This window comes from Lepidochelys kempii, chromosome 2, assembly GCF_965140285.1.
Source record: "Lepidochelys kempii isolate rLepKem1 chromosome 2, rLepKem1.hap1, whole genome shotgun sequence".
Taxonomy (NCBI): Eukaryota; Metazoa; Chordata; order Testudines; family Cheloniidae; genus Lepidochelys; species Lepidochelys kempii.
In genome coordinates, this window is record NC_136381.1 from 49,781,927 (window position 1) to 49,809,618 (window position 27,692).

General features: G+C 39.5%; 1 protein-coding gene across 28 annotated transcripts in view; it reads right to left on the reverse strand.

The window, feature by feature from the left end:
• RALYL (RALY RNA binding protein like) overlaps window positions 1-27,692 on the reverse strand; it is a 614,199-nt gene that overhangs the window by 25,234 nt on the left and 561,273 nt on the right. For 24 of the 28 annotated variants that reach the window (XM_073330701.2, XM_078851494.1, XM_073330702.2 and 21 more), the window contains 2 exons: window positions 19,014-19,127; window positions 11,692-11,888 (listed from right to left, as the gene is read on the reverse strand). In XM_073330701.2, coding sequence (XP_073186802.1) covers window positions 11,692-11,888; window positions 19,014-19,127 — 311 coding nt within the window. The remainder of the gene's footprint in view (window positions 1-11,691; window positions 11,889-19,013; window positions 19,128-27,692) is intronic. The other 4 variants (XM_073330684.2, XM_073330685.2, XM_073330680.2 and 1 more) reach the window with 2 other exon arrangements.

Sequence of the window (27,692 nt, forward strand, 5' to 3'; positions counted from 1 at the left end):
CATGGAGGCAGAATGACTCAGCAGGGCACTAGGATTATACTTCCTTAGTGGGAGGAGGAGCAGAATTTGGATTTTATATTTTATGCTCGTTGGAGTAAGGAGTATGTCTTACTCTATGTTTGAAAAGTGCTGTGAAAATTTAATGTATGTAATGGTCAATAGCAACATAACTGGAGACTGCTGCTGTACAAACAGAGTAGGCCAGGTGTTAGGATATAGATATTCAGGCCTGTCTGTAAAGGCCTATACTCTAAGAATTTAGGTGTATTCTTATCACTTGGCTAATTATAGAGGTATAAAAGAAAGAATCAAAATCACTATCTGCTGGTGTAAGGGCCTTCTCTTACTGTGACAGTCTGAGGCCCTGTTCTTAGGCTAAGGCCTTTGGCTAAGCAGCAGAGGCAGCCATAAGCTGGGAAGCGAACAGTCACATCCTCACATTCCAAACTAGTCACATTGAAATAAGGTGCTATTGGGCTGTCAGGCACTATCAGGACAGGATTGTATTCCTATCACCTCCAGAGAAAGGGAAGTGCCTAGAAAATGTAAAAGGAAACTTAGTTTGATAGCATCCTGTCTGGCAAGAACTCACTTATCAATAGCTGGGATGTGAAATCCTCACTTCTGTATTGTCTTGTCATTATAGTTCCCACTTTGCTATTGTTTGTCTGTATAATCTCTGTCTGGTTCTGTGATTGTTCCTGTCTGCTGTATAATTAATTTTGTTGGGTGTAAACTAATTAAGGTGGTGGGATATAATTGGTTACATAATCATGTTACAATATGTTAGGATTGGTTAGTTAAATTTCAGGAAAATGATTGGTTAAGGTATAACTAAGCAGAACTCAAGTTTTACTATATAATCTGTAGTCAACGAGGAAGTGGGTGGGTGTGGGTGGGAGGGTGAGGGAAATGGGAACAGGGAATGGGGGTAAGAAAATTGGAATCATGTTTTGCTAAGGGTAGGAATGGGAACAGGGACACAGGTGTAAGGCTCTGTGGTGTCAGAGCTGGGAAGGAGGATACTAAGGAAGGAAACTGTAATCATGCTTGCTGGAAGTTCACCCCAATAAACATCGAATTGTTTGCACCTTTGGACTTCAGGTATTGTTGCTCTCTGTTCATGCGAGAAGGACCAGGGAAGTAAGTGGGTGAAGGAATAAGCTCCCTAACACCAGGTTAAAATGGAATTTAATCGATGTCCAAAACCTTGTTATCTGGAAAGTTGAGCCAGTAATTTTGTTTCTAACAGGTTAGTTGGTTTGCATTTAAAGGAATTAAATTGCTACCATTTTAATAATTATTTCCCTTTTCTGAGGTCCATAAATGGCTGCACACTGATAAATTCAATCTTTCACATTATAGTGTTAACAACAGGAGTACTTGTGGCACCTTAGAGACTAACACATTTATTTAGTAGTATTAAATTTGTTAGTGTCTAAGGTGCCACAAGTACTCCTGTTCTTTTTGCGGATACCGACTAACATGGTTGCTACTCTGAAACCTGTCATTACGGTGTTAGCCAGTCATAAAAACATTTAAATAATATTTATATTTTCTCAGAAAATAAGACCTTTTGGTAACAATGGGTCACTAACTACAGTGTCTTTGGGACTGCTGTAGAAAGGAATAAAATAATGTTTATAATTTTTGTCAATTTATACAGAAAAAAGAACAGCTACCTTTTGACTGTTGAGCATTGCCCCACTTTACTTCCACAAAGATGCTCTTTGATTTACAGACATGGTTTGAAGGAAAATGTTCCCTCTGATGGTTTTATTATTGACCATTCTTGTATCTGAAGCATTTTGATAAGGACTGTGAAATGAATGTTCTCCAGGGGAACTAAAGCTATGTACTTTCAAAGTCTGGCACACCAGGAAAAATGTATGAGATATGGTGGCTGCTCAACTACAGTTAAATCAAAGAATTGCAGGATTGAGTGGATAGGTTTAATCCTTAGTTCAATGCACAGCCCAAGCAGCGTGGCTGTGTCCTTAGGAACTTCTCAGTGTGAGGTAGAAACTTCTACTGAGACTGCAGAGCAATAGCATGGTCCCCTGACACTGCTTCTCTGGTGTCCGGGCTGGAGATACTTTTGTAGGCAGTGGAAATATTCAAAAACATCTTGGGGTCTGATCCAATGCCTAATGAAGTCAACTGAAATACTTACACTGATGTAAATCAAGAATAACTCCACTGAAATCAAAGAAGTTATACCAGTGTTAACTTAGTGAGTACAGAACTTACTCTATTTAAAGTAATTTTGTCCTAATATTAGCAAATTATTTAAAATTTCTGTAATCTTCCTGAGTTAAAGTTACAAATTCAGAACCTATTTTTCATGAGCACACAAAAATCTAGTTTGGAATTTATGTTGGATTTTTTGCAGTTAAAAAGTGTTAACTGCCTAGTTCTGTACAACACTTAGACAGGGTTTGATTCTGCTCTCATTAGTTGCACACTGCTGTATTTCCACTGACTTGTATGAAGTTACTCCTGATTTACATCAGGAAAAGAATCAGCAAAATCAGGCTAGTAGTATCAGACATTAAAGTCAAGTTATATCAGAAATGTATTTTGCCTATTCAGTGTAGTATTTTGTGTGTGTCCGTCCGAGAAAAATATTTGACCTGACATGAAAGTTGGTCTATGCTATGAAAGAGACAATGTGGGTGAGACAATATCTTTTATTGGACCAACTTTTGTTGGTGAGAGAGACAAGCTTTAAAGAAGTTGGTCCAATAAAAAGATTATCTCACCCACCTTGTCTCTCTTATATCCTGGGACCAACATGGGTACAACTATACAGCCTGCAATAGTTGGCCTATGTCATGAGACTATTGTGTGTCTGAATCAATCTGACACAGTAACAATTGTGGGTGTAATAGTAGGAGATGATTTTTTTTAAATCATGCTTTTGGTAGTTTTAAAAATGGACTATTAAAATAAATATTTTCATCTCTTAAAATACTGAATACCATGAGAGGTGAGAAACCATTTGTTATTTTTTTAAAAGCTTAAGGTAACAATAGAGACCTATCAAAAAGCCAAAACAAAACAAAAATTGATCCAAGAGTCTGAACAAACTTACTCAGTGATGATGAATCTGCTGGTGACGACCTGGCAAGCTAACAAACAGCGCAAGAAGATAACTGAGCTATCCTTTTCAATCACAATCCACAGAAGAGCAAAAAAAGAGCTAGGCATAAGCTATTTAGGCAACTCAGCACAGTACAGCAGTAGTCAGAAATGCTTTTACATTTCAAATATATTGTCAAAATATCATCTATGCTAATGTTTCAAAAAAGGCTCATAGCTAAAACACTGTCAGGCTACAGTTCCTGTTAACATTTGGTATACAAGAGTTTTCCCCAAAGCAGGCTTTATTTATTGACAGTATATCTAGTAATTAAGAGTATTTTTTTTTGGATTGCCGTAGCATGGTGTTGGGTTTTAGCAGTTTATTCATACTTTTCAGAAATGGTCTAAATACTTGTAGGTTGTACCAAGTTCTTTTATTACTTTTCTCTAGAAAAACACTAATTCAACCTTAACTGTAAATGTCTTTTCTCAGAATTGGTGTGTCTGATTTAACCACTGCAGAACACACATGACTTCTGTGATTTCAATGGGACTCGTATCTTGCAGTAGGAGAACAGGGTCCAGTATGTCTCCAGAGTCATAAATACATCTGTTACACATGGGTGGACTCTTCACTGGAAGCCACTAGTGGAGATTACAGCTGTTAGCTGGGTGTTACAGGACGCATCCAGCAATTTCACTTCAGAGGAACATACTTCAAAAAGAGAGGTTTCAGAGGAACAGCCGTGTTAGTCTGTATTCGCAAAAAGAAAAGGAGTACTTGTGGCACCTTAGAGACTAACCAATTTATTTGAGCATGAGCTTTCGTGAGCTACAGCTCACTTCATCAGATGTTTACCGTGGAAACTGCAGCAGACTTTATATACACACAGAAATCATGAAACAATACCTCCTCCCACCCCACTGTCCTGCTGGTAATAGCTTATCTAAAGTGATCAACAGGTGGGCCATTTCCAGCACAAATCCAGGTTTTCTCACCCTCCACCCCCCCACACAAATTCACTCTCCTGCTGGTGCTAGCCCATCCAAAGTGACAGCTCTTTACATAAGCCCGACTTGATTATGTAAAGAGCTGTCACTTTGGATGGGCTAGCACCAGCAGGAGAGTGAATTTGTGTGGGGGGGTGGAGGGTGAGAAAACCTGGATTTGTGCTGGAAATGGCCCACCTGTTGATCACTTTAGATAAGCTATTACCAGCAGGACAGTGGGGTGGGAGGAGGTATTGTTTCATGATTTCTGTGTGTATATAAAGTCTGCTGCAGTTTCCACGGTAAACATCTGATGAAGTGAGCTGTAGCTCACGAAAGCTCATGCTCAAATAAATTGGTTAGTCTCTAAGGTGCCACAAGTACTCCTTTTCTTTTTTCAAAAAGAGACTAGATGCTAAAGGGTCCAACTTTTTCCTCATTGAATTTCTGGCATTAATTTTATAAACTCAGGGCCTGATGCTGCACTGGTGTAAATCAGCATAGCTCCAATCACGTCAAAGATTACACGGCTTGACTGCTGAGAATCTAGCCCACACAGATTTAAAACAGGAGTAACTTCAGTGATGTCAAGAGAAGTATAAGTGAGTGGAGAATCAGGTTCTGAGAACTCAGATTAGCTCATACCTAATTATCTATATGTCTTTGCAGACCATGCTATAAGGTAAATGATTGTTGAAAATTCAGGAGGCCCAGGATTGTTGTGTATAGTATTTCTGAGAAAATAAATTAATTTTTTTCTGTCTTGTTGAAGGGTATACCTGTTAGTTCCATGGGTAAAGACTTCTTACATTTTTTCCCCTCCAACCCAGAAAGATGTAGTTTGAAGACATCTTGGGGTTTCCTCCTGACAAAGTTTGCATACGCTACTTGGTAAAGATGTATTTTTCATATTGCATGCAGAAGGCAAGTATACACATGCACAGCTTTGCTTGTGCACCAGTGGAGACTAAGAACTAAAAGTAATATTGATCACACATTGAACAGCAGCACAGTTGGGAATACAATCCAACAGAATCCTGACTAGAACTGAGTGAATAATTGATTTTTGTTTGCTGGCTCAACTGAAAAATCCCCAAAAGTTTGTTTCAGGATGATCCAAAATAGAATTCTTCAGTTTTTCTCATTGAAAGGAAAACAAAAACAAAAAAACAACCCCAAACTGGTCTCGGTCAAACTAAATGCATCATTCAACCTGGAATTAATTTTTTTGGTTTTGCTTTATTTTTGTGTTTTTTATCCTTAAAACAATAAATCTAGCAAAATTTCTAAGTAAATCCTTGTTTTGAAATGAGAAGTTGAACAGTTTTGACTTGAAACACAACATTTTGACTTTTCAAAATAATTTTTTATTTCATTTTTTTCCTGGCCAAAACTATTTGCTGAGTTTGACCCAAATTTGTGGATAATTTTGGTCAACCCAAAAATCACATTTCAGCTAATATATTATTCATCTGAAAAGTTTTGCCCACTTCTATTCCTGACTCCCAGGTTCCTGCTCAAATCACTGGATCTGAACAACAGAATAGCCCACACTCATATACGCAACCTTTTAAGTCTCTAGAAGCCTGTAGTTTAGCCATATAAGTTATGCATATTGTTTTAAAAATTGATGTTGTGAAAGAGTTTTGTTGTTGGATACTACATAGAAAAGTAGGTAAAGAAGGGGAAGGATAGCTCAGTGGTTTGAGCATTGGCCTGCTAAATCCAGGGTTGTGAGTTCAATCCTTGAGGGGGCCATTTAGGGATCTGGGACAAAAATTGGGGATTGGTCCTGCTTTGAGCAGGGAGTTGGACTAGATGCCTTCCTGAGGTCCCTTCCAACCCTGATATTCTATGTGAAAGATGATGGGCAAATTCTTCTGCCTGTTTAGTATTTTTTCAAGTGTGCAATTTTAGGTATCCAGAAAAATAACTGAATTGCTAAAGGGTTTAATAGACATGAAGTGAGTGATGGAAATCTTGTTGGACAAATTCCTAAAGCTATACTGGATTTAGATGAAAAAAAATCAAGTTACAACCAGTGAGAGTAACATGCTCAAAATCCTGTACTATGCTTAGGAAGTCTACCTCGGAGCAGCTGCCAGAAAAATGTGGGATGGCAAGGTCTTTCCAATGACTCATTTATACAACAGTGTGAACAATAAATGAGTCTATTGTGATACTGCATATATTAAATATAAAAAAGGGCATGTCAGAAAGTTTCTTGCAATTTTCTGATTTCTGATGACATGCTTTTATTACTTTTTCCATTTTTTCAGTCACAGGTTATTAGATTCACGGCAGCTTTAGAAGGTGCAACACATTAGTATCTGTCAGGTATGCTTCTGCTAATGACTTTCTTATACTTGAGCAAGCTAAGTATCGTGCACTGATATTCATCAAGTGAACACAACCTTTTACCTATTCATTTGTCTTAGGCATGAAGAACTCCATGATTTCAGTGCTATTGAGAAAAAGCTCACTGAAGTCCAAAGTGTTCAGTACACCAGGGAAATTGTCCAACTGTATTTCTGTTGACATTAAAACATTCAGACTAACCAAAACAAGATTTTGGCCCAGCATCACTTCAGCAGATACAATAGTTGAACCTTCTACTTGATGGTATAGTTTCTTCTGTGGAAACTAGTACAATGGAAAAATGTGCAATGTTGAAAAGATGTTGCAAGCTACTAATCTTGGAGAGCCACATCCAGTTAACTCTACTGATTAGAGTGGAATCACTCTGGCTTATGTTGATGCAACTCAGAGCAGAATCTGGCTCATAATCTTTAAAGCAAATCTGGTATTAGAAATCAAACTTAGACGACTGGAATGTGAAATACACTAGATAAAATCCATCATGCTTTGCTTGAGATATGTAAATACAGGACTTGGCTACAGTAGTACTTGCTTGTGTAAGATGTGTATGGTTCAGTAGAATGATTCTTTTATTTCTTTTCAGTACAGTTTATTTTACTACCTAAACATAAGAACATAAAAAAGCCATACTAAGTTAGACCAAAGGTCCATCTAGCCCAGTAGCCTGTCTTCTGGGCCAATGCCAGGTGCCAATGCCAGGTGCCCCAGAGGGAATAAACAGAACAGGTAATCATCAAGTGATCCATCTCCCTTTGCCCATTGCCAGCTTCTGGCAAACAGAGGCTAGGGACGCCATCTCTGCCCATCCTGGCTAATAGCCATTGATGGACCTATCCTCTATGAACTTATCTAGTTCTTCTTGAACACTGTTATAGTCTTGTCCTTCACAACATCCTCTGGCAAGGAGTTCCACAGGTTGACTGTGCGTTGTGTGAAAAAATACTTCCTTTTGTTTGTTTTAAACCTGCTGCCTATTAATTTCATTTGGTGACCCCTAGTCCTTGCGTTATGAGGAGGAGTAAATAACACTTCCTTATTTACTTTCTCCACACCAGTCATGATTTTATAGACCTCTGTCATATCCCCACTTAGCTGTCTCTTTTCCAAGCTGACAAGTCCCAATCTTATTAATCTCTCCTTATATGGAAGCTGTTCCATGCTCCTAATCATTTTTGTTGCCCTTCTCTGTACCTTTTCCAAATCCAATATATCTTTTTTGAGACGGGGCGACCAAATCTGCATGCAGTATTCAAGATGTGGGCGCACCATGGATTTATATAGAGGCAATATGATATTTTCTGTCTTATTATCTATCCCTTTCTTAATGATTCCCAACATTCTGTTTTCTGTTTTGATTCCCTCTGCACATTGAGTAGATCTTTTTAGAGAACTATCCACGACTCCAAGATCTCTTTCTTGAGTGGTAACAGCTAATTTAGACCCTATCATTTTATATGTATAGTTGGGATCATGTTTTTCAATGTGCATTACTTTGCATTTGTTGAATATTGGCATTCTTGTAAAAAATGCAAGAAAATTTAAATTTTCTTGTTCCATGCAGATTTGCTATTTTACCAAAAAAGTAATTCCTTGTTACTTATTAGTAGGGACAAAAATTATCACAATGGGCCTGACCCAAAGTTAACTGCTTAACTCTATAGTGCTAGGAAATGTTTGGAATATGTACTTTGTAGATACTAAAGGGAATTTGTATTTATAGATACTAATTTGTCAGAAAGTTGAAATTCAGTGGTCGAAATATGGTCTTGTCTGTATAGTCCAAGGTATGTGGTGTGTTCTGGTAGTGTGCTGTGATGAAGGTAGAGAAGATATGTTGATATTATCAAATCATATGGCAGTGATTTAATTTTTGCATGATAAAACTGAATGCAGCAAGAAAACTAACCCTGAGTGCTATATGTTTCAGTTACTGGTGTCCTTTATTTCTGACACATGATTCTTCATCTAAAGTCAGTAAAAGCATGAAAAATGACAAGAAAATGGACTAGGCTGGATACATACACTACAGAGGGCTATAAAACAGATAATGTAGAGAAATGAAATATCTCTGTGAGACAAATGTAACAGAAATGTAGTTAATAGATAGGGAATAAATTCTGATGTCAGCTGCACCAGTGTACACGGGGAATAACTGCATTGAATCTGTGCTGGGGTTGGCAACCTTCGGCATGTGGCGCATCAGGGTAATCTGATTGTGGGCCGCCAGACATTTTGCTGACATTGACTATCCGCAGGCACGGTCCCCTGTAGCTCCCAGTGGTCGTGGTTCACCGTTCCTGGCCAACGGGAGCTGAAGAAAGAGGTGCGGACTGCAGGGATGTGCCGCTTCCTGCAGCTTCCATTGGCTGGCAACGGTGAGCCGTGCCTGCAGATGGTCAATGTAAACAAAATTGAGATCATAATCTGGTCTAGTGACTGCATAACTACTGAACCATCATTGCATTATTAGTAACTATTGTAGTTTGTTATGATTATTTATTATGAATGGCATCCAACTTGATGGATGCTATTCTTCTCGGACAATATAATATAGATGGGTTTAAATGCTTTGCTGATTTGAGGTCTAAATCTGTACGACAAGAAGTAATGGGTTTAAGAGTCAGCAAGGGAGATTTAGGTTATATATTAAGCAAAAATTTCTAACTATAAGGGTAATTAAGCTCTGGAATAGACTTCCAAAGGAGGTTGTGGAATCCTCATCATTGGACCAGGTTGGACAAATACCTGTCAAGGATGGTCTAGATATACTTGGTTCTGCCTCAGCATGGGGAGATGGACTTGCTGATCTCATGAAGTCCCTTCCAGCCTTAAATTTCTGTGATTCTATAATCTAAACTTAATCTGCATTGATTTCGCTCTCTAACATTGCTTTTCAAAAGGTGTGTATTGTAAATAAATTAGACTAAGATAAATCATCAATTGTTTGATTTTTCTTATTCTCTCTCCACAAGGAAATAACCTAACCAATTCACCTTTACAAATATTTTTGCATATGCTCTCAATTATTCTGATATATGTGTTGCAGTAGAAAAGACACTTTCCCCATCTTGATTCTAAATCCCTATTTTTAGGATATTATAAATTTCAGAAAATGTGCCCTGAAATTTTTCATATTTGTTCCTAGCCCCAGGATAAATTTTTGTATGTGGAAAGTTTGCTGAAGTCATGTTTGTGTGAAACTTCTTTTATTATAATAAAAACTGGCTAGATTATTCTCTTAAGGGGAACAATCACTGTCTTTTGCTTGAGCAGCAGTCAATTGATATGTGAATCAGTTTGAGTCTGGGAGCTAGAGGATGAGTGTGCAAATGAACAAGAAGCAACTTGAATTAGCAAGCCCCACATAACTAAATTATACCAGGAAAAAAAAGATAAGGAACAAATACAAATACATAGACAAACACACTGAGAACCCACATTTGCAAGATGCAAATTGACTTTTCAGTGATTGAAGTATCATTGACTTAAGTGGGACTTGAGAAGGTGCTCAAGACTTCTTTACACTTGACCATAATACTTATATATCTCATCTTCTATTAAATTTATGTCAATTTCTGAAGGCATCTTAACAAAATTAAATATATAATAGAATAGGTGAAATTCACAAAATACATAATGAACTGCCCATATCATATCATAATAACTTTTGCCCAAGGAGCTGAGTATCAGAATGAGAACTGCTGAAGAAAGACACATAGGTCAATTATACCAAAACAGTCACCCTAAGAGAACTACCCATTGCTTAGATATGCTCTCAAGCAATATTTCATAGCAATTCCTTCTCCCTCACTTCTTTCTAATTGTGTGACTCTTTCACTTCCACACATAGCTAAAGTCAGTAATGCTTTAAGTTACCACTGGACAAGGAACTAATGAAGAAGGAAAACAACATGTGGCCAATAGGAAGGCAAAGAGCACCAGAAGAGGAATCTACTCTACCAATCACCTGAATCCTCAGATCTAATAGTGAATTTAAGGAAACGTATTTATCATTGGTGGAGAAGCAGTAAATAAAGAAAACTAATGCTTTCATAACTTGAAGTCGAACTGTTCTTGAAAACCAAGAGTGGTCTCACTGACTGCAACACAGTCACCAGTTTTCCAGCATTTTCCCAGGAAACTCTAAAAATATTTCTAAATACATTAAATGAACACAGGTGTGCACTGTTTATACAGTATGCATAGGAGATGAACTAAACCATGGAAGTAGTGTCTTTAGTGGGCTTTTCATAGTCTCTCTGCCTCACAACCTAAACTACACTATACCAAGCAATCTGTTTGCCTCGTGGAGATGGCTGAATTGCTTTATACTTGTATATCACATATTGTAGAGGGGAAATAAAGAGAGAGAGGTAAAGTCACCAAATGCAAAGGTATCCATAGCGAATTACAGTGTATCCAGTAGGTAAAATATATCCTACTACTACTTAGAACTTGTATAGCAACTTTACATCCATGGATATCACAACATTTTACAAAAGAGAATAAGTATCATTATTCCCATATAACAGATGGGAAAACAGAGGCTCAGAGAAGGGAAGAGTCTTGCTCCAAATAATGATGTAATTAACAAGCAGGCATGAAAATACAAGGATCTCATAACCACAGCAAACATTGGCTCTGGTTTCCAAGATGTACAACACTCAGCCATTCAGGCCACGTCTACATTAGGGAACCTGAAACCTGGTTTAATCAATACAGTGGTAAAAAACACCAGAAACCACCACTCTTGTCTACAAAATGGCTCCCACTGGTATTAAAACCAATTCCCTTGAACAGGAATTAGCACTAGAGCTGGTCAGCAATTTTCCAATGAAACAGGTTTTCATCAGAAAATTCAGTTTAGTCAAAACCAAAATGTTCTGCAGAAATGTTTTAGTTTTGATGAACTTTCGCCAAGCTTGCTTGGTGGGCTGCAGAGGAGCCTGGGTTTCCCAGGTCTGCAGCTCTGGTGCAGCCCTGCCATGCAGAGCTGGGAGCCTGGAGAGACATGGCTGGAAACAGGGCTCTTAGGGCTTCTAGGTTCCTCACTCTGGCAGTGAGGGTCTTCCCAGGCTCCCAGGGACTCGGGGAAGCCTGGGGAGTCCCTCGGAGGTGGAGGCAGCAAAGTGTCATTATTAACATTTTTGTTAATCCTGATCCTAAAAAAATTATTATTGGACTTCCATGGTTATTCATAATAACTGTATACATAGCCATGGCATGTTAATTTCTTACCAGCTCATTGCTGCAATCCTCATCAAAATCCTCCTCTATTCCATCAGTCATCTCTTCTCCATCCCCATCTGCATCTGGCCCTACTTCAATAGGCTCTTCTGTAGAGTTATCTGCATTCTCTGATATGCATTCCTCTTGGATCAACTCAGCATTATCTTCCATTTGCTTCTTTTGAGCTTCTGTAAGGAAAGCATACCCTGTAGAAATTCAATAACCTTTTCTGTTGCTTGGAATGAACAGTGCTCTCAGGCAGACTTCATACTTCCATTCTCCAGATGGAGCTAGGTTTATGAAATATGGTATGTTAATATCCACCAGATAAATATTATCAAATTCCCTTACTCCTAAAGTTACTGAGTAAATAATCTGCAACACCGGCGCATTCAGCCAATCAAAGTGAAGGGACCGAGTACAGTTAGTGGTGCAAAAATACAGTTTTGCCCCAGTCATGCAATTCTCTGGACTCTGCTGTGTTGTGGGAACCCAGTTTGCATAATCGTTGTGCAGTTAAATTCCTGTGCTCTCACTGGCTGACAGATGATAATGGCCAATAAGTGTGCAGGGATTTGCATAATCATTGTGTGATTATTTCTCAATAAGTATACAGTTAATAAATCCTACTAGTCAAACTGGTCCCATTACTAAGGGCTGGAGTAGCAGTTGCAGCATCTCCTCATTCTCTGTTTGCACAGTGTGCTGGGACAACTGGATCCATTTATGGCCCCTACCCTTGGCTCAGATGCATTGCTGCTTTCCATTCCTGCCAAAGCGGGGTCAACATAAAGACCATTTTCAAGGCACGCAGAGCTCATGGAAGCTCCCCTCCATGATCCACCCTGCTCAACTCCAGTGTGGGACTTAAGTGATGCAGATGGCCTTGCATTTGTCCTCCATACCTTGAAGAATTTCACTCAGGCAGCAGAAGTCCACAGGAGGGATGGGAGAGGACTGACAGATTGTCTTATAGAGTAGTTGGAGGAGCAGCAGAGCAGGGGGCTTGGAGGGACCAAAGACTCACTCCTATTCACTTTAGGAGCTCATGATGGAAACCTTTATGCACTCAAAAGGACAGCAGGTTAGGGACTATTTGCCTGTAGCTGGGTTAGCAATGTTATTTCAGTCTGAAAGTGACAATACCTATCAGGGATGGAACTTACAAAAGAAAAGAAACATTTCTTTCTTTTCTAAACTGACTGTTTTATATTACCAGAAAGCTCATCTCATATCTTGTTACACAGTGAATGAATCTGAAATTGGCTGTGAAGTTATATATCTTTCAGCTTTATGAACACATTATGGTTTCTACTTTAAATTATTACATGCCATACCTAGTACTCAAAACACCTGACACTGTTATGTATCACATAATCTTAAGCAAAGACAGCACTAGATTCTCCCTCTGTATATACACATTTGTTTTAATCTCTTCAGTCTTGTTAGCCTTTGACCCCTCTCCCTCTCAAATTGTGCTTGCTAAAGCTTCAGAATAAATAAGGCTTTGTTTCCTTAAACCTAACATCTTTACAGAAAGAATCTTGAACTCAAAGAATTAAGGAACATCATAGGTATCCCTCTTTGAAATCAATGTGGTTGTACAGATTGTTAGTGCAAAAACCAGCCCTGGAGCTTTATAAAATATTCAATGTTTATCAGTATAACAGCTTCATAGTTATAACTAGTGATGTGAGGATAAGCTATAGTATCAGCCAAATTTCTGCTATGGCATTTGATTCAATAGTCTTTTGGTACACACTTGTAGTGCTACCAACAAATGGTAACAACCTAAAACCTTTTTAATTTGCTTAAGCATTGCTTCTGCTCTTCCTCATTTCAAGATCTGTGCTAAGGAAGAGAATGTCTTGAAAGGCTGGAAATTTCAGAAGACAAACTTTATGCATAATATATTAAACAGCATGAACAGGCAATGTGAGCTCCTGCTCAGAATGAATAATGGAAATCGTAAAGACAAACAGCAGATAAGAAGCAGTGGAAATTTTAATCCTTTTTATATGCAGCACTGCATTTTGTCTCACTGCCTTTATGAAAGTCATATTGAACTTTTTCCCTGCTTACTTAATTTAGTGTCTTAAAATTATAAACAGCAAATATAAAGGTGAGGGAAATATGATAAAAGTATTCTTAAACCTAACAAAATCTATTGGATATGTATGTAAAAGAAGGACAGGACATTATAAAATAAGGAGTTGAATGACAGCATATACATAATAAAAGAGACAGGAAAACCACACTTTGGTCAAGACTTTCAAAAATGGGTGCTAGCATTATGTTTGTGATATATTTTGATGAGAGTTGTTGGGAGCTTAGCACTTTTGAAAATCAGGCCACTTTTTAAAGTGTCTAAGTAAGAACTTAGGGATAGGATTTTCAAAGATGCCTAAGGATTTAAGTGTCCAACTCCCATTATATTGGATACTTAAAACTTTTAGGATATTTTGAAAATCCACACCTCAGACCCTAACTTTAGGCACTCATTGTTGAAAATCTTGGTCTTTGTATAGACAGAAAAAAATACTCTCCTGCTGCCATCTTACTGAATCAGAGCAGTCAGCCACTGCTCTGTTGTGGCTTCCTTCTCCTAATTTCCACCAACAAATGAGACACACTAAACATTCAGTTTTCCTCTCTATAAACTCTAGCTATTGAGCTTTCAGAGTTATTTGCTCTACCAAATAGATCCAGTTTTATAGAAGCTTCCAAATAAGTATTAGTTATTAGAGACACAATTTGCAGCAATCCACAGTATTAAAACACAACATTTATCACTTGTAGAGTTTGAGTTTCCAACCTGAGCCCATAGCTGAGATTGACAAGCGTGACATCGATTCTTGGTTGAAAGACTAAAGTAAAAACACCTCCTTCTCTCTTATACTATTTGTATTTAAAGTGAATCTAAAGAACTTATGCAAAAGGGAATGTAAACTGTGCACAACCATTGGGATATAAAACCACAAGGCAATCTTTTACCCTCAATTTCTCTTTTCTGTTTTCAAATATTAAAAATTTCAGGATATTGGTAACAATAAAGAAAAGAACACTAGCGAAATTTGCAAGGTGAATTTATCCCCTGGTTAGTCAGTGAATAAGTTCAGTAAAAACACTGAATTCAGATTCTAACGTGTATCATTCCTCAAAAGGAATAACTTCAAGTCCTTAGAATATCCTTCTGAATGGCAATGTAAGTTCATGAAAAAAAATTAAAATTAAAAAATTGCAACCAAATGTACACGCGCTGTCTCTTTTCTTAATAACAAAGTTATGCCCCAATCCTCATCCCAGCATGGAGCCAAGAGACACCATCTTTGTACTGGACAGTTCTGCACTGGATACACACTTTTTGAAGTGCTTGGAGGAGAGGAAGGTGATCAGGAACAATCAGCATGGATTCACCAAGGCAAAGTCATGCCTGACCAACCTGATTGCCTTCTATGAGGAGATAACTGGCTCTGTGGATATGGGGAAAGCAGTGGACGTGATATATCTGGACAGTAGCAATGCTTTTGATACGGTCTCCCACAGTATTCTTGTCAGCAAGTTAAAAAACTATGGACTGGATGAATGGACTATAAAGTGGATAGAAAGCTGGCTAGATTGTCAGGCTCAATGGGTAGTGATCAATGGCTCGATGTCTAGTTGGAAGCTGGTATCAAGCGGAGTGCCCCAGGGGTCGGTCCTGGGGCCGGTTTTGTTCAATATCTTTATTAATGATCTGCATGATGGGATGGATTGCACCCTCGGCAAGTTTGCAGATGACACTAAGCTCGGGGGAGTGGTAGATATGCTGGAGGGGAGAGATAGGGTCCAGAGTGACCTAGACACATTAGAGAATTGGGCCAAAAGAAATCTGGTGAAGTTCAACAAGGACAAGTGCAGAGTCCTGCACTTAGGATGGAAGAATCCCATGCACCGCTACAGGCTGGGGACCGACTGACTACACAGCAGTTCTGCAGAAAAGGACCTGGAGATTACAGTGGATGAGAAGCTGGATATGAGTCAGCAGTGTGCCCTTGCTGCCAAGAAGGCTAACAGCTTATTGGGCTGTGTTGGTAGGAGCACTGCCATCGAGGGAAGTGATTATTCCCCTCTATTTGGCACTGGTGAGGCCACATCTGGAGTATTCTGTCCAATTTTGGGTCCCCCACTACAGAAAGGATGTGGACAAACTGGAGAGAGTCCAGCGGAGGGCAACAAAAATGATCAGGGGGCTGAGGCACATGACTTACGAGTAGAGGCTGAGGGAACTCGGCTTGTTTAGTCTGCAGAAGAGAGTGAGGAGGGATTAGATAGAAGCCTTCAACTATCTGAAGGGGGGGTTCCAAAGAGGATGGAGCTCAGCTGTTCTCAGTGGTGGCAGATGACAGAACAAGGAGCAATGTTCTCAAGTTGCAGTGGGGAAGGTCTAGGCTGGATATTAGGAAACACTGTTTCACTACGAGGATGATGAAGCACTGGAATGGGTTACCTAGGGAAGTGGTGGAGTCTCCATCCTTAGAGGTTTTTAAGGCCTGGTTTGACAAAGCCCTGGCTGGGATGATTTAGTTGGTATTGGTCCCGCTTTGAGCGGGGGGTTGAACTAGATGACCTCCTGAGGTCTCTTCCAGTCCTAATCTTCTATGATTCTATGAAGGAAAGGAATTCTCTCATCAGACCACAGAACAACAATGGAACCATTCTGCAGATCCCTTGTGTAGACTCCAAGAATCTTTCTCCCCTCCCACCTTCCTGGTGGAAGGAATGGAGAGCAAGGGGACAGGCTCTGCACCTTAGTGTTTTAAAACATTTAAAAATTATTGGGCCAGATTGTAGTATTAGTTATATCCATGTAAATCCAGAATAATTCCACTGAATTTAATGGAAAATCTGGATCACTGTATCCATTTCCTACCCTCTTATCAAGAGAGCTCTATGAAGGGTATTCATTGCAGTACTTTGGGAGATATAATAGTATGATTCAATATGAATCAACATTTTCTCTTTCAGCTGATTTATATTTAAATGACCACATTACAATCCTTTTAGCAAAAGTGCAAATTGGTTCTCAAAGTCCAGTGACATGTGGCTTGTTTTGCATAGTAATGGGTTTTATATAAAAGCTCCCTGAAGTGGGGATATGCCATCTCAACTCATTTCCATAGACCAGTGATTCATTTGGGTGCTGTACAACTACATATTCTCTGAATATATCACCAACTTTTATCTAATTTGCTTAAAATTTTAATGAGACAAAGTGGGTGAGTTAATATCTTTTATTGGATCAATTTCTGTTGGTGAGAGACAGACAAGCTTTTGCGCTTACACAGAGCTCTTTATCAGGTCTGGAAAATGAACTCAGAATGTCACAGCTAAATACAAGGTGGAAGAGATTGTTTAGCATAAGTAGTTAACTTATATTTCAAGGTACCATTCAAGGTGAAGTCGTATGTTAACACCTCTCCAGTCATGGAGTGTGGGATGGGGATGGGGAATGTTCTAGAGAGAGTTTCATGGATGTGTGGTGGTTGTTGACTCCATGCACGGTATCATCCAACAATTACAATCCATACTAGATGGAGACAACATCCTGAAAGAAATCTTTCCTGAACCCCCTCTTCTGGCCTTCAACTAATCCCTCAACCTCTCCAAGCTCATCATCAGAAGCAAGCTCCCCACAAACCAGGACATACCAACTCAAAGCGGCACCAGACACTGCCAGAACAACAGATGCAAAACCTGTAGACATATCTCCACTGTTACAATGATCAACATCCCCATGACACACCTTTCAAGATAAAGATCCATGATTTCTACACATGTGAGGTACCTCATCCAGGGCATTAAATGCCCCAATTATAAGTATGTAGGTGAAATGAGACAATCACTATGCTCTTGAATGAAGTCACAGAGAAAAATGATAAAAAAGACAAAAACCATATCACCTCTGACAAAATGATGACTCTATATCTGACCTCTCAGTCCTCATTCTCAAAGGAAACCCGTGCAACACCTTCAAAAGACGACCCTGGGAGCATAAATTCATAACTTTGCTAGATACTAAAAATCCTGGACTGAATAGAGACACTGGATTTATGGCTCATTAAAACAGTATATAACCCACTTAAGACCCCCCTCTCCAAACTTCCTCCCATCCCCTTATTCCTATATGACTGAAGAGGGGTTAACCAGCCATTTCACTTGAATGTTTCCTGGAAATATGTGTTATTTACTTATGCTAAATAATCTTTTCTACTTTGTATTTAACACCATGACACTCTGAGTACATTCCCAGAACTGAAGAAGAGCTTTGAAAGCTTGTCTCTCTCACCCAAAGAAGTAGGTCCAATAAAAGATATTACCTCACCCACCCTGTCGCTCTACTATCCTGGGACCAACATGGCTACAGCACCACTGCATACTTTAAATTTTAATGTAAACCATAATTAATACATGTTGTGCACACTTCTCCTATAAAGATATATCAAGCTCTATATTTACTATCTGTCATAGATTTGAAAAAGAGATTTGAAAAAGAACCTGATTTTTATGGGCCAAATTATGGATCTACACCAGCTAAGGAACTAACCCTATATGTAGGGTTGTTTGTGATTGATTATAACTAGCTTCTAATTAATAAAGACTGTGATGTACACACAATACACAGCTGGTTGGTGTGACGTGTAAGGAATTAGCTAAGAAAGTACCATTGGCGTTGATAGGAATTATGTGGCTAATTTTCAGTGCAGCATCATGAAAATATGACTAACTTTCTAATGACATTTCATTACTGCACTAACAGTGTAATACATAGATCATTAAACTGCAATCTTTTGTAAATCTAAAGGCTTGTCTCAAACTGGGGGTAAGCTGATTCAGAACTAGAACATTCCCTGCTTTACACTGGTGCAGCAGGTCTATATTGAGGATTTGCATGGCGTAACTACCTCAGTGTAGCTATATTGAGGCAATATTTTCTAATATAGACAATAGGTAAATTACTTTTACATGTTCAAGAATGTATTTGTCACTCTAAAAATTCTTTTCTATAATGCATCTTTGGTTCCTGAAGAGCTAGTTGGAAAACCGTTTTTTTTTTGCGCTACTGTACTACAGAACACATTCTTGAAATTATTTTGGTGAAAGATATTAAAATCTTATTCCATCAGTCCAAATTGTGGTTTAATTTACCTTCATTCTGACTCTACATTATGTAGCAAAATGTCTGTAAAGCTTTTATTTTCTCTGTGTTTTGTCAGTTTGAGTGATAACTATGCCCTGGTTTAATTAATCTCTTAATGAGCTGTCTGTGGCTAAAAATCATTTTCACCTACCTGCTTCAGCCTTCTGCTGTTTTTCAATCTTCTCCAGTCTCCCTAGCAAGGAGTCAATTTTTGTTTTGATTTGGGTTAATTCCTTCTTGATTGTTTGCAACTCATCTGATTTTACTGAGGAAGGAAAACAAAAAAGGCAGAAAACATGAAAGATACAACAATTTCACCCCAAAGACGCATCTGAATATATTCTGTCCCATTCCCTGGTAAACATAGCTCAAAGTATGCTTCCTAATATCACTACACTCTGATTTCTTTCAGTTCTTTTGGTGAATGAGTGTTTAAAACCAATTTTGTCAGTTACAAATGTGGAATCCTAGTAGAATGCATGGTACTAAATCTTGAGTGACGGCAGATCATGTAGGGGGTGTAACTCAGTAATAAATGTTTGCGACAAAACAGTTAAGGCTAGATCAGATTCAGTCTTGGCAAATGCAAGTCATATTCAGTGACAATAAACCTATGATGTGATGTAGATTCAAATGCAGGGAATGATTCAAACATGACAGGCAATTTACAATTTAGTAATGGTATTTTGCAGTGCAATTTTCTAATAATAAATAATAATAAAGAGTCCCTCCACTGCAGTAGGTATTTTTCAACAAGACTAAATAGTAACAAATGCTGGAGCAGCCAAGGACATAATGTTTTGTCCCAGTCAACGGCTTTATCGCAAAAGGTGGTGTTGAGTATTATTGCTTGTTAAAACTTTCAATTCATAGTAACTTCTTGTACTTTTCCCCACTGCAGATAAAATATAAGAATACTATTTTTGTGATCATGTCTAGGGACTGGCAAGTCAATTCTAATAAATTAAGACTCAAGTGACGTTCCAAAGTGTTTGCAGTAATTTATTTTTCATTTATGTGCACCCTTGCATGCCCTGCTTCCAGCTGGGCTTGTAAGAAGAAGTACTGATCTAACAGGAAGGACTGTTCATGGAGGTATTCTGGCTTCATCAGAAACAGGAAGTATTGGAGACCTCATAAACAAATCTATTCCCATGGAATTTCTAGCCCAGTTTCGTAGACTGAGGAGAAGCTCCAAACTATGGGTTCAGTTGTCTGCCTCCTGTCGGAAGAAATTATATGGGATCTCTACAAAGGTCTCATTCTTCCATGCCACCATTAGATCTCTGGTGACCTATCCCCACCTTTGCCACATAGCTCCAAAGGAGTCATATTGTTAAGGCTTCTGAAGGCAAAAGGGGGTCCTTATCCCAAAGAGTGAGGGGGTGGTAGTTCAGAGCAGTTCTAGTTGTAATATTGTTATAATTGGGCTGTATTACCCTTCCACCCTTAACTCCATGGGACTGGAGGGAATATGATGTGCATCTGTCTGACCCTGCCACAGATAGATTCTGGACCACTGGAAAGCTTATTGTGGGTCTGGGTACTGGGTACTTATCTGATCTAAACTTCTGAGCCTTCTGAGCTTTGTTCAGTTAAATCCCGATAACAAGGATAGAATATAGCATATTACTATTATTATAGAGGCTTCAGCAGCCTCTGTGGCCTTGTTTTAATCTAGGGGTTTTCAGGCCATGCTATTCAGCCAGCTGAAAATACAGCAGTTACCCCAAAAGTGGTCCTTCCTATTACTCTGCAGCATTTTTCACAGGGCTTAAAACATTCCCCCCCCCGCAAAAAGGGTCATGGGTTTACCCAATACCCAAATGTTGTAACAAAATGTTAAGGTTCTGACAACTTGTATGAGCAAATGCTATTGCTTCCCTTGAGGGAGAAGGGGTATGTTTCTATTAATAGTGGATTGAAGAAGCAGTAGGTATTCCAAGCTGATACGGTGTGAATTTTCCCAACAGGGAATGCTGTGTGTCTGCCGCAGCCAGCTGGAGATGGACCTAACATGGCCAAGCAGCAGTTTTGAAGTGCTTCCTGATTGGGAAGTGGCAGGCTTGACAAACCTAAGAATGAAAAAGTCGGAATAGACATCAGAAGAAACCCTTGATATGTAGTTCCAACCTAAAAAAGACGCACCTAATCTGTCCCCATTGTGCAGTGGGGAGGTTGGTGCAGGATGACAGGGCATGCACGTTGTGCCACCACTCAACCCATGCCACAGAACTCAGCTCCACAGGGGCTCCCTGTGTACTGCCAGGTTTGGGAGGAAGAATGTGGTGGGAGGCGGGCCCGGACAACTCTGTGAATCTAGCAGTAAAACTCTGAAGTTGCAATAGCAGCCATGGATGAGCCCTACTGCTACTTGTTGCCTGCAGTGGGAGAACTCCTTCCCCTCAGCCTTACAGGACTCCCTGGTGCCAAACCCATTTTCTCAAACTTTACCTGAGGCAATGGAGCTGAATCTAAATGTTCCATTACCACAGCACTCATTTCAGGTCAATATTAAACAAAAAAGGACAAGATAATAGAAAAAGACAAAGGCCACATTTTTCAAATGCGCAACAAAAGCAACCTTTGCCATACAACCACTCGTGGGTGTGTGTGTAGGGGAAAAGGGAGACAGGTGTTTGATTTGCATGGACTTCTGATTTGCAGGGATTTGTGCAGGCCTTTGATTCTCTGACCCTGGTGATTAAATTCTGCTCTCAGTTACATTTCACTAGTGTCTACCTGGAATAATTCCCTAGAAGCTGATGGAATTACAGTGTTATAAAAACTGGTGTGAGAGAAGAACAGGCCTAGTGTTCATATATAGAAGAAAATGTAACGCATTAAAGCATTACAATTAAGATTTGTGTGTTACAGCGGACATAGACGGCTAGCTCCTACTTTTTTTAAACTCTCGAATAAAAGTCCCATCTTTCTGATTTTTTTCTAATAAGGACTCATCCAAGCAAAAAAGTTTTTTACAGACATAAGATACTGCAGTTACAATTACATATTTTCAAACATATTTATCTGCTTTCAAATACGAGGATAAAAAATAATGGAATAGCTTATTTGGTTTTTATATTAGTTTGTGCTTGTGCAAAACACTATTAAAACAATTCCTTTCCTCTGCAATGAGGAAAAGTTCTTTGCCGGTATTTATTTTTCCTCATAAAAATGTGGAGGTATAAGTGACAGCCTGCACTCGGCTCAAAACAGAGGATTAAGGTGGATGTCAATTACATATTTAGAAATGGAAGTGATATTGTTGAATTGCCCAATATTTGGAAAACATTGCCTACCATAACTACAAATTGATTCGCCTCCAAACTATGATTCAGATTTCTTTGTATAGAAATATGTCATATTTTTATATAACCCCCCTCCAGGTTAGTATAAAACATTTTATCTAATTACAGTACTTTAGACTTCAGTGCAAAAATGGGTTAGCTGATGAAGCCAAACGTAAACTATATAGTCCAAATGAATTCACCCATTTAAAGGTATAGCTTGATATAAGAGGTCTCTTCTTAAATACCTACTATCCATTCATAAATGCAGTAGAGAGAAATCGGTTTAGTATTTTCTGCCTGTTTGGCATTTTAGAAAAAAGAAATACCATACTTGAAAAGCTTCTGAATCTATTTTTCCATCAGAAAAAAAAGTTTGCCATTTAGCCAATAGAACAATTTCCATCTGCTTCTTCATACTGTTAACATACATGTAACACTACCAGTTATGTGGTCCATTTTATGAGCACCTTCTTGCTAATATGGAACAATTTTAAATCAAAAGGCTAGAAAAAGAAAAGAGAAAAATATGGTCAATTAAATTTAGGTCAAATATATTCAGAAAAGGATGCAAATTCACCAAGCTTATTTTGTGTTGGAAGACCAATCTGGGAGCTCAGACTTCTAATACTTGCTAGAGAAGAATTCACTGCAGTTATAATGGCTGTTTCCATTATTTTTGCACGTACAGTGACTAATGGGCAAGGCTGCCCCTTGTGGGGAGTATAGGAATTTGTGTTTATGACAATTACTTCATTTATTTATAATGTTACTACTGCATTCCATGAGTCCACAATAAGATTCTCTATAGGGTTCACTGTATTCAGAACCAGCCCCAAACCAGACCTAATCCAAACCTCTGAATTCCAGAGAGGGGTTCTTTGAAGCCTTGATGTAAAGCCATGCCGACAGTTATTGGTATGGACCTGTGTGATGCGGCGTATAAGCCACACATTGGAACTGAAAGGGTTAAGGAGCAGTTCTGGGTGAAGGTGACTCCAAACCCCGGCACCTGAAGAGCCTGCTCTAGCTGGAGGAGGAGCTTCAAAAGGAGCCAGACAGGTCAGAAGGGGACAGGCAGAGAAGGAGGACAGGCCTATCCTGACAGTACCTGCACAGGAGAACTGCAGAAGCCTTCACTGTCAGGAAGAGGGTACCAGCTGAAGGCTCAGTCATTTTCTTTTGCTTTCTTATGTTGGCCTTTGAGACTTTGTTGGGAGGGAAGTGGTAGGAAGTGTCCCAGGGAAGCAGCCTTGAGCCTTTCCAGGGTGCTTGATACTGTTGCCTCTCACAGGGCCTTGATTGGGAGAGCATAGGCTCCTCTACCACCCACTGACGGTACATTAACCACCCTTCCACAATGCCCCCTCAGGAGTAAGGAGATGGTTGAGACCCTGAAAGCCCTGAGGCGAGGACAAGCTACATACAGGGATCAGGAGATGAACTTAAGGCTCTCATTGTTGGGAGGATGTGGGACTCTAAATGTTTTTTTGATCTCTGTTACCCTGGAAGAGGACATTCTGAATTGGTGACCTGGCTGGAAGGCTGAGTCACTGCCTACCAAGATGCAAGCCATCACAGTGTTGGAGTGGTTGCTGACAAGAGGCACTGGAGTCAAGGGAAAGTAGAAGCCCAGTGGCTTAACTGCTAGATTATACTACCGGTAAGCCCAGCCCCTGAAAGAGCCTATTTTTTGGTTCCAGTTCTAGTATGGATGAAATCTTGCAGGAATTGTTTTTCTGGTGAGATTTCTGCCCAATATGGTAAAAGTCAATTAGGGCAGCTGATTTCATGAGATTTCTGCTAGTACGTGATGAACCCTCACAAGAACAGCCAACATGATTTTGACATAATTGATTCTGCACCTTAGCCCTGACTTGACTTTGAATTAAAAAAAAAAAATCAAGCAAAAAAATGATGTTGCTCACTGGTAAAGAGACTTGCCACTTAAATAATAATAAAATAAATATATATTACAATTAGAAATAATAACTAATTAATTCAAGAAGTGTGGATTAAATGACAAGAACTAATAGCAATAAAGCAATTCATTGCTTTATCCTACATGTCAATCAACACAATTTTTCTGTACAGTGGAAAAGAAGCAACAGAAAAACACATTCTCTGCTTTCAAACTTGAAGCCCCTGAGGGAACTGCCTGGATATTTTCCTGATAAACACCTTACAATAAGCTGATTACATTTCTGTCCAAGTCAACAAAATAATGTCTCCACCTTTATGGATGTGCTGGTTGGACCTGTAAAAAAAGGGAAGTAATTCTAAGGGGAAATCAAGTGTCAAAGTCTATATACTGTAGACCTGTCTCTTTTTTAAAAACTTTTGATTTCCCCTGTTTATTTTCATGTGTGCTGCACACAAAAAGAATATTTTTCTGTAATTTATTCAAGCATGTGAAAGATTTTGCAACTGTAATTCATATGCAACCGTGAGAGAGTTTGAAAATCTAATGCAGGGTTGCAAAAATGTGGCCTTAGTACTTTTAATAAAGCAGCCTACTGGTCTCTTCAAGATTAAGAGCCCAATCCAAAGCTCATTAAAATCACTAGGAGCCCTTTTACTGACTTTTGTGGGAGTTGGATCATGGCCTAATACACAAGTATAGACCTCTGAAGGCCACTTGAATCAAGATAGAATCATAGAATCATAGAATATCAGGGTTGGAAGGGACCCCTGAAGGTAATCTAGTCCAACCCCCTGCTCGAAGCAGGACCAATTCCCAGTTAAATCATCCCAGCCAGGGCTTTGTCAAGCCTGACCTTAAAAACCTCTAAGGAAGGAGATTCTACCACCTCCCTAGGTAACGCATTCCAGTGTTTCACCACCCTCTTAGTGAAAAAGCTTTTCCTAATATCCAATCTAAACCTCCCCCACTGCAACTTGAGACCATTACTCCTCGTTCTGTCATCTGCTACCATTGAGAACAGTCTAGAGCCATCCTCTTTGGAACCCCCTTTCAGGTAGTTGAAAGCAGCTATCAAATCCCCCCTCATTCTTCTCTTCTGCAGACTAAACAATCCCAGCTCCCTCAGCCTCTTCTCATAAGTCATGTGTTCCAGACCCCTAATCATTTTTGTTGCCCTTCGCTGGACTCTCTCCAATTTATCCACATCCTTCTTGTAGTGTGGGGCCCAAAACTGGACACAGTACTCCAGATGAGGCCTCACCAATGTCGAATAGAGGGGAACGATCACGTCCCTCGATCTGCTCGCTATGCCCCTACTTATACATCCCAAAATGCCATTGGCCTTCTTGGCAACAAGGGCACACTGTTGACTCATATCCAGCTTCTCATCCACTGTCACCCCTAGGTCCTTTTCCGCAGAACTGCTGCCTAGCCATTCGGTCCCTAGTCTGTAGCGGTGCATTGGATTCTTCCGTCCTAAGTGCAGGACCCTGCACTTATCCTTATTGAACCTCATCAGATTTCTTTTGGCCCAATCCTCCAATTTGTCTAGGTCCTTCTGTATCCTATCCCTCCCCTCCAGCGTATCTACCACTCCTACCAGTTTAGTATCATCCGCAAATTTGCTGAGAGTGCAATCCACACCATCCTCCAGATCATTTATGAAGATATTGAACAAAACCGGCCCCAGGACCGACCCTTGGGGCACTCCACTTGATACCGGCTGCCAACTAGACATGGAGCCATTGATCACTACCCGTTGAGCCCGACAATTTAGCCAGCTTTCTACCCACCTTATAGTGCATTCATCCAGCCCATACTTCCTTAACTTGCTGACAAGAATACTGTGGGAGACCGTGTCAAAAGCTTTGCTAAAGTCAAGATACAATACATCCACTGCTTTCCCTTCATCCACAGAACCAGTAATCTCATCATAAAAGGCAATTAGATTAGTCAGGCATGACCTTCCCTTGGTGAATCCATGCTGGCTGTTCCTGATCACTTTCCTCTCATGCAAGTGTTTCAGGATTGATTCTTTGAGGACCTGCTCCATGATTTTTCCAGGGACTGAGGTGAGGCTGACTGGCCTGTAGTTCCCTGGATCCTTCTTCTTCCCTTTTTTAAAGATTGGCACTACATTAGAGCACAGCATGCTGGGATCTAGAGTCCTTGAGCTGCACCTCCGTATTAAAAATATAGGGGTGCTGCAATTTGCTTCATTTTATACACGTGGCATGGACCTCGGGCTCATAGCAAGTTGCCAATGTGGCCCATAATTGGACAAAGTTTAGGTGCCCTGATCTATAGTGGGAGCTATTAAAATCTTGATTTTTGCCACAATGCACTATTTCCTGGAATGGAATTTCTTGGAATAGGGAATACGGCAATGTTGTGGTGTAGAAAAAAACCCTCAACTAAAATAATTTATCCTTCTGAGGCAAAGAAAATCCAAGAAGCCAATTCATATTAGACTATCAGTGCAGACAAGTAAGAAATTGCATGCTCCTATACTAACTTCTCATAATGTACACTATAGCAATGAAAAATGAGGGCAATACTAGAGGAGATCTGCTCTATCTGCATTTTGATTCCTTACAGAATATCCTTTGGTTGGGTTGAGTGAAGGATGACCCAACACTTTCACAAATCTTGGGAGACAGGCCAGTCCTTGCCTACAGACAGCCCTCCAACCTGAAGCAAATACTCACCAGCAACCACATACCACACAACAGAACCACTAACCCAGGAACCTATCCTTGCAACAAAGCCCGTTGCCAACTGTGCCCACATATCTATTCAGGGGACACCATCACAGGGCCTAATAACATCAGGCACACTATCAGAGGCTCGTTCACCTGCACATCCACCAATGTGATATATGCCATCATGTGCCAGCAATGCCCCTCTGCCATGTACATTGGTCAAAGTGGACAGTCTCTACGTAAAAGAATAAATGGACACAAATCAGATGTCAAGAATTATAACATACATAAACCAGTCGGAGAACACTTTAATCTCTCTGGTCACGCGATTACAGACATGAAAGTTGCTATATTACAACAAAAAAACTTCAAATCCAGACTCCAGCGAGAAACTGTTGAATTGGAATTCATTTGCAAATTGGATAGAATTAATTTAGGCTTGAATAGAGACTGGGAGTGGCTAAGTCATTATGCAAGGTAACCTATTTCCCCTTGTTTTTTCCTACCCCCCCCCAGACATTCTTGTTAAACCCTGGATTTGTGCTGGAAATGGCCCAACTTGATTATCGTACACATTGTAAGGAGAGTGATCACTTTAGATAAGCTATTACCAGCAGGAGTGTGGGGTGGGAGGAGGTATTTTTTCATGCTTTGTGTGTATATAAAAAGATCTTCTACACTTTCCACAGTATGCATCCGATGAAGTGAGCTGTAGCTCACAAAAGCTTATGCTCAAATAAATTGGTTAGTCTCTAAGGTGCCACAAGTACTCCTTTTCTTTTTGCATATTTGAAGACTTATCAGATCCCCCCTCAGTCTTCTTTTCTCAAGATTAAACATTCCCAGTTTTTTTACTTTCCTCACAGATCAGGTTTTCTAAACCTTTTTTTTTCATTTTTGTTGCTCTCCTCAGG